The 7,902-nt window shown below is 38.0% G+C and overlaps 1 protein-coding gene across 1 annotated transcript; it reads left to right on the top strand.

Moving 5' to 3' along the window:
- Nucleotides 1-406: 406 nt before the first annotated feature.
- Nucleotides 407-4,507, top strand: LOC132277564 (transcription factor MYB4-like). The gene is made up of 3 exons (XM_059779413.1): nt 407-539; nt 786-915; nt 4,393-4,507. The coding sequence occupies exons 1-3, from the start codon at nt 407-409 to the stop codon at nt 4,505-4,507; spliced, it is 378 nt and encodes a 125-aa protein (XP_059635396.1).
- The last annotated feature ends 3,395 nt before the right edge of the window (nt 4,508-7,902 follow it).

Raw genomic sequence — 7,902 nt, 5'->3', positions numbered from 1 at the left:
TAGATGGTCTAAGAAAATAACCAATTTACGCTTGTTGATCATATGCGTTAAATGAAATATATATACAGTAAAACATAAAATAAAAAGAAAAAAAGGTTTGTACTGAGGGTGGACTTTCCTGGTTTTGGTCGTCATCTCTTTAGTTTTAAATTTTTGTGTATTTTGTCTAATTCCTACAGTGAGTGACAGAAAATGAAGTTTCTACAATTAAACAAATATTAACCCTCTATCATTGATCGATTTTTTGGGTTCAATATCTTTGAATATCATTGCAGCCATTAAAAAAATTCTGAACTTGGAAAACGAAGTTTACTATTGGATCATATATATAAGATATAAGTACTAGTACTCTTCTGAAGTACTAATTTGAGACTGAGAAGTCAGAACTGAAATTATTCTCATAGAGATGGTGAGGGCTCCAAGATCTGAGAATAGGGTTTTAAAGAAAGGTGTATGGAGTCCTGAAGAAGATCAATGGTTGATAGCTTACATCAAAAGGCATGACATTCAGAACTGGAACTTGACACCAATAGCTGCTGGTATATAAGAAACAGATGCCACATTTGAGAGCACTGAATTGATGATTGGAATTGAATGAAATTTAGTTGAAACTTTCAACTAATTTTTTTTTCAATTTTAATTCCAAAACGGGAATACTCCCAAATATAACTTGAATATTTCATATACTATTAAAAACTTCATCAATCTGAGTGTCTTTTCATTTGCTTCATTTGGTATATATATGTTTATGCTAACCTTCTTGAGTTTGATTATATATTTTCCAGGTTTGTTAAGGTCTGAGAAGAGTTGTAGACTTCGTTGGGTGAATTATTTAAGGCCGGGCATAAAGCATGGAAACTTTAGCAAGGAAGAAGAGGAAACCATAGTCGAACTGCATGAAATGGTGGGAAACAAGTAACTGGTCATCTTTAGAAATACCTTTTATATATATTCAGTTATGGCAAAAAGCATCGCTATATATACAACAACCAAAGCCTTACTGTACATTAACGATGCTTAGTTTTAAGCATCGTTAATGTAAAGTAAGGCTTTGGTTATTGTATATATAGCAATGTTGTATATATAACAAGCCTTGCTATACATAATTCTCTGTGGAATACTTTGTGCATCTGAAAAATCTTGAGCTGTTAGTTTATTTCTTGGTAAGGTCTAGATACCATGTGGAACTTGCCAAATTAACACGCAAAATTTACTAATTATGTTTTGATAAAATTAGGCCGCAAAGTTTTGTTTGATAGAATCATTAAAAAGATACTTTACTAATCTATTGATTAGGATTTAACTTTGATGCACAAAAACGCATGAATTATAAACTTTAGAAGTAGTATAGATCTCACCTTGATCCTTCATAAGTAAAAAAATAAATAAATAAAAAATTAAAAATTAAAAATTAAAACCTTAGTACTTGATCACTACTTTTGTGTTTTTTTCGTGTAACGACCCACTCCACCACATGGTATGATATTGTCCGCTTTGGGCCTGAGCCCGCACGGATTTGCTCTTGAACTTTACCCCAAAAGGCCTCATACCAATTGCAGATGACACACTTAAATATAAGCACTTTACCTTTCCTCTACCTAGGTGATGTGGGACTATGCACCCGTAACTCACCAGTGTGGTAACCTGACAGTGTCTCTCGCACCGGCCCACGGCACACCCGCCCACAAGGTCATCACAATCCACCCCCCTTGGAGGCCTGATGTCCTCTTTGGCACACTTCAGCTGGGTCAGGCTCTGATACCATTTGTAACGACCCACTCCACCACATGGTATGATATTGTCCGCTTTGGGCCTGAGCCCGCACGGTTTTGCTCTTGGGTTTTACCCCAAAAGGCCTCATATCAATTAGAGATGACACACTTACATATAAGCACTTCACCTTTCCTCTACGCAGGCGATGTGGGATTGTGCACCCGTAGCTCACCAGTGTGGTAGCCTGATAGTGTCTCTTGCACCCGTCCACGGCAAACCCGCCCACAAGGTCATCACAACCCACTCCACCACATGGTATGATATTATTCGCTTTGGGCCTGAGCCCGCACGGTTTTGCTCTTGGGCTTTACCCCAAAAGACCTCATACCAATTGGAGATAACACACTTGCATATAAGCACTTCACCTTTCTTCTACGCAGGCGATGTGGGATTATGCACCCGTAACTCGCTAGTGTGGTAGCCTGATAGTGTCTCTTGCACCTGCCCACGGTACACCCGCCCACAAGGTCATCACAACCCACTCTACCACATGGTATGATATTATCCGCTTTGGGCCTGAGCCCGCACGGTTTTGCTCTTGGGCTTTACCCCAAAAGACTTCATACCAATTGGAGATGACACACTTGCATATAAGCACTTCACCTTTCCTCTATCCAGGCGATGTGAGACTGTGCACCGGTAACTCGCCAATGTGGTAGCCTGTCAGTATCTCTCGTACCCGCCCACGATACACCCTCCCACAAGGTCATCACAATCCACTCCCTTGGAGGCCCGACGTCCTCGTCGGCACACTTCCGACTGGGTCAGACTCTGATACCATTTGTAACGGTCCACTTCACCACATGGTATGATATTGTCCGTTTTGGGCCTGAACCCGCACGGTTTTGCTCTTGGGTTTTATCCCAAAAGGCCTCATACCAATTAGAGTGACACACCTACATATAAGCACTTCACCTTTCCTCTACCTAGAAGATGTGGGACTTGTGCACTCATAGCTCGCTAGTGTGGTAGCCTGTTAGTGTCTCTTGCACCCGCCCACAGGGTGATTATTGTGATGAGCTTGTGGGCGGTGTGCCGTGAGCGGGTGTGAGAGACACTGTCAGGCTACCACACTGGCGAGTTACGGGTGCACAGTCCCACATCGCCTAGGTAGAAGAAAGGTGAAGTGCTTATATGTAAGTGTGTCATCTCCAATTGGTATGAGGCCTTTTGGGGTGAAGCTCAAGAGCAAAACCGTTCAGGCTCAGGCCTAGAGCGGACAATATCATACTATGTGGTGGAATGAGCCGTTACAAATGGTATCAGAGCCTGACCCAGCCGGAAGTGTGCCGACGAGGACGTCGGGCCTCCAAGGGGGGTGGATTGTGATAACCTTGTAGGCGGGTGTGCCGTGGGCGGGTGCAAGAGACACTGTCAGGCTATCACACTGGCGAGCTATGGGTGCACAGTCCCACATCGCCTCAGTAGAGGAAAGGCGAAGTGCTTATAGTAAGTGTGTCATCTCCAATTAGTATGAGGCCTTTTGGGGTAAAGCTCAAGAGTAAAACCGTGCGGGCTCAGGCCCAAAGCGGACAATATCATACCATGTGGTGGAGTGGGTCGTTACAAATGGTATCAGAGTCTGACCCAGTCGGAAGTGTGCCGACAAGGACGTCGGGCCTCTAAGGGGGGTGGATTGTGATAACCCTGTGGACGGGTGTGCCATGGGCGGATGCGAGAGACACTGACATGTTACCACACTGACTAGCTACGAGTGCACAAGTCCTACATCGCCTGGGTAGAGGAAAGGTGAAGTGTTTATATGTAGGTGTGTCTCTCTAATTGGTATGAGACCTTTTGGGATAAAGCCCAAGAGCAAAACTATACGAGTTTAGGCCCAAAGCGAATAATATCATACCATATGATGGAGTGGGCCGTTACAAAAAGTGGAGAAAATTGAGTCTGCAAAAACACTTCTTAATGAATATGTTATAAATTGATCAACAGAAGTCCAAATTCGATTATGTCTGTCCTATTAGAAAGTAGACTCAGAGATCTTTCCAACCATATATGACTAATCAAAACCTAGTTGCTTTTGTATTGAGTTTCATTGGTTGGACTTCAAAATTGGCCCTAAGACAGATTCTGCACATATGTAAAAAAAGATCTTCAAACTACTTTTCTCTCTCTCGGCCGGTACTAAAAAGTGTGCTATTTCATTACACAAAAGCCTTATGAGACTATGGTTTGGGGCCTTAATTATATAACATTAGTAAACTATTGGTTCGTCTTCCCATCAAATTTTTGATGACGTGAACTCTAACTTCATCTTCATAATAGAATATTGATCACCTAGCCAGAGAAGTGAAAGAGATTATTGTAATTCAAAGTTCCATGTATTAACCTTTATATTGTCATTTTTAATATAACCATAAAATAAACTTCATACCAAATGGCACAAATTTACTTCCCAAATAGATGTCAAGGTTCTAGCATCAGTGGAGGCATGGTGCATTAGTGAATTGCTTTAACTTCCAAAAAATTATGCGTTAAATATTATAAGACCTTTTCATGATATTTGATTTCATCTGTTGGATGAAGATCTAATGTTCAAGACTGGTATGTTAGGATTAATTTTACTTAGGTCTCATGTCTTCGATCTCTAATCTCTCATTACAGATGGTCAGCAATTTCAGCGAAATTGAGTGGAAGAACTGACAATGAAATTAAGAATCACTGGCACTGCCACTTGAAGAAACGCTTGAAGGACAAAATACCGGCACTAACAACTTAGCTGAGACCAACCTTCCACTTTCTGGTGTCATAGAAGCTTCAAAGTCAGTAGGCTCCATGAACATCGATATCCCAATTTCACCACTCTCATCCGTGGGTAGTTGCTCTTCATCACAAGCAGCTGAAACATTCGGAGATCTTTCAAGCTTTTGGGCACAACCATTTTCAATGGAAGATTTGTACATGGATGATCTCCAAGCGACGTATGCTGATCCCTAACAAATAGTTCCAATTTCTCAAGTATGGTATCAAGAACACACAAGTCCATGTGTGTTCTATGATGATTTATGCAATGATTATTGGTTCAACCTCCAAATTCAAGAAGATGCAGATGCAACCAAAGAGCCTGATATCCATTTTTAAGTTACTGCCTCCCTGGTCTTGGCTCGGTTTTGGAAACTAAAGAGCTAGTGTACGTGCATGGAAAAAAATGACTACTACATAAAATGCAAAAGTTAATGAGGAATAATATTATATAGATGGTGTGAGTTTTTATAAAAAATAAATTTTCATCATTTTTTAAAATCGTAGATTGTCAAGGAGTGTGAACAAAATATGAAAGGGTGTAATAATAGCCATGCAACTGTCTATTATTTTTGTTTTAAATTACTCTTTATGTTTTACTTGAATGGAATTATAAATGATTATAAATAAAATTATTAATACTATATATTCTCTAACAACTTATAAAGTCTTTGTAGCACACTCTAAAGTTATATCATTTTTTTTTTTTTTTTTTTTTTTTCCTAGTTAGAACTCGCACACATTGCCTCCACTGAGGTTCGAACCCCTAACTTCCTTTTAAAAAGTAGGAACCTTGTACCGCTAGGCCACAGACCTGTTGGTAAATACCTATTAAATAGACAATACAAATTTAAACAAGTTACAATAACAATAGGATTTTTATAGGCTAGTTTATTTCTATATATTTACTGCTACAGTGTATATATATTTGAATGTATATTATTTCTATATAATAGTATGAGTTCAACTACAAGAAAAGTGGGTTTTTATGACATCTTATTTACGGAGTTTCTTTATTTTGCCTCGTAAAAACTATTTTTGACGGGATTTATCAGAGGATCATCGTAATTGTTACATAAAGGGTCAAGCTTTCACGGGGATTTAGCAAGATCCTCGTAGAAAAAAATATTTATGGCCTTGCCCAACTTTAATGGGATAAATAATCATTGTTAATAAAGTGCTACAATTTGGCATTTAAGGGATATTTTTTGTCCCTTAAGAGCATCTCCAATCCAATGCTAAAAAGGTTGCCAATTTTAAACTTTGTCAAAAGTTTTGCCAATTGTAGCACAAAAAATAGATACTGCTATTCAGAGAAAGAGAGAGATAGGCAGGGGTTCAGAGGCCATATATATATATATATATATATATATATATTGTATATATAGATATATTTAAAAAAGATCATAAAAAATTTCACCAAATAAGATTTAATTTGCAAAACAAGAATTACAGACCTTGATTTTAGTTGATTTAGAAAAAAAATTAAAACAAAACCCATACGTATAAGTTAGCAGTTGCGGAGAGAGAGAGGGGGCAAGCTTGAGAGTTGAGAGACAGAGGCTGAAGCTTGCGAACGGCAATCCTGAACTGGAATAGCGAGCGATGGAAACTGAAAGATATGGGTTTTGAACTTCTGATTCTTGTTATAGTTTGCAGTTACAGAGAGAGAAAGAGGGGGGGGGGGGGGGGCAATTTCAGAGTTGAACAAGAATAGAGATGGAGGCGATTGGGGAGGCTGAAATGATTTGCCCTAAAAATATATATGACGAGGAGGCTGAAATGATTTGCCCTATATATATATATATATATACATATTTGGATCAGTAAATGTTAATATTAGGCACATTCCAAGTCAAGTTGTAGACATTAAAAGGAAACTAAAATTAAACTTAATTAAAAAGAATCAAAAATCTAAAATATCTGATAAAAAAAGGACCCAATATATATATATTGATTTTTAGATTTTTGATTCTTTTTAATTAAGTTTAATTTTAGTTTCCTTTTAATGTCCACAACTTGACTTGGAATGTGCTTAATATTAACATTTAATGATCCAAATATGAATTGTGGGAATGGCAGTTGAAAAAAAATAGTGATTGTGTCAAAAAATAGCATTTTGCATAAAATGCATCATTGGAGCAGAATTTCTAAAATGTAGTATTTTGACACTGTAGCACTATCAAAATATAGATTTGGCAACTGAATTTAGCATTTTAGCATTGGAGATGCTCTGAATAAGTAAAAAGACTTCCCCCAATTTTTTTACAAATGCGCCAAATTGGGCACAATTCAAATCATACTTTAAAAAAGTATATAGATAAAATAAAAAAATAAAAAAACCCCAACGACAGACCGTATAACATTTGTTTGTGATATGAAGCATAACTAGGGAGCGGTAAAGAGGGGAGCGACAAAGAACACGATGAATAACGATAAGCGAGCAGCGACCGGCGATCAGCGAGCAGCGACCAGAAGAGAGTGACGAAGGCCAGCGACCAGAAGAGAGTGACGAAGGCCATTCTACAAGCGAGTGACCAAGGACGAAGGTACCTTGTTATAGTCACGTATTTCTGTGATTTTAATCGTTATGATTTCTGTTTCTGTCAATTGAATTTCCCTCTTCTTTTCACCTATAGTATAGCCGCAGTGATGAATCCTTTAGGGCTTCTGTACGCATAAATTTTGTAGTCTGCAAATAAGAACAAAATATGGAGCAAATAGAAAATAATATTTTATTAATTTGGAAAATTGGAGTACAATCATCTGTAATATTCTTCCAAAGAATAAGGTCCTTTGATTCGATCTCCTTTTTGGTTGGATGGATCCAAAGGCTGTACGAGCTTGATCTTGAATCACCGTGAAATTAGGATATGAAGAACGGCACGATTTGATGTGCTTGTTGTTGATCACCGTGGAATTTGATAAAAACCGGCATGATTTGATGTGCTTGGTGTTCTTCGCCTTTGGGTTTGGATGTTGGGGAAGAGAGCTTCTGTAATTCTCTTTGGAATTCTGAATTTTTGAATTCTGAATTTGTGTCCCTTCCTTCTTCCTCTAGGCCTCTATTTATATGCTTCTTGGATTAATAGGATGATGATACGTGTCATCTCCTGATAAAGATAAAATTATAACTGGACCGGCCCGGTTATATTATGAAATTATCCTTAAAAATAATTATTCCAAATATATTTTATTAGGAATAATTATATTCCCATTTAATCATCTGGGCTAGGCTAATTAAATAATTTAAGTGGATCAAACTTGGGCAATTAAATAACTTAATTAAACATTATACCCATATTTGATAGGTCAACTTGTCAAAGCAAAAGTCCAAGAAATTTTAATGTCTACAAATTGCTCTTACTTCGA

The sequence above is a fragment of the Cornus florida genome, unplaced genomic scaffold (genome assembly GCF_030987335.1).
Source record: "Cornus florida cultivar Cherokee Brave unplaced genomic scaffold, ASM3098733v1 CherokeeBrave_3.0.0_Hap2_Chr01, whole genome shotgun sequence".
Lineage (NCBI taxonomy): Eukaryota > Viridiplantae > Streptophyta > Magnoliopsida > Cornales > Cornaceae > Cornus > Cornus florida.
This window is presented reverse-complemented; position numbering and strand designations above follow the sequence as displayed.

What these genes read in the sequence shown, in the direction of transcription:
- LOC132277564 (XM_059779413.1), top strand. Translation starts at nt 407, where the DNA reads ATGGTGAGGGCTCCAAGATCTGAGAATAGGGTTTTAAAGAAAGGTGTA. An exon ending in CTTGACACCAATAGCTGCTG is followed by an intron (nt 540 to 785) that starts GTATATAAGAAA and finishes TATATTTTCCAG; the next exon opens with GTTTGTTAAGGTCTGAGAAG. An exon ending in CATGAAATGGTGGGAAACAA is followed by an intron (nt 916 to 4,392) that starts GTAACTGGTCAT and finishes CTCTCATTACAG; the next exon opens with ATGGTCAGCAATTTCAGCGA.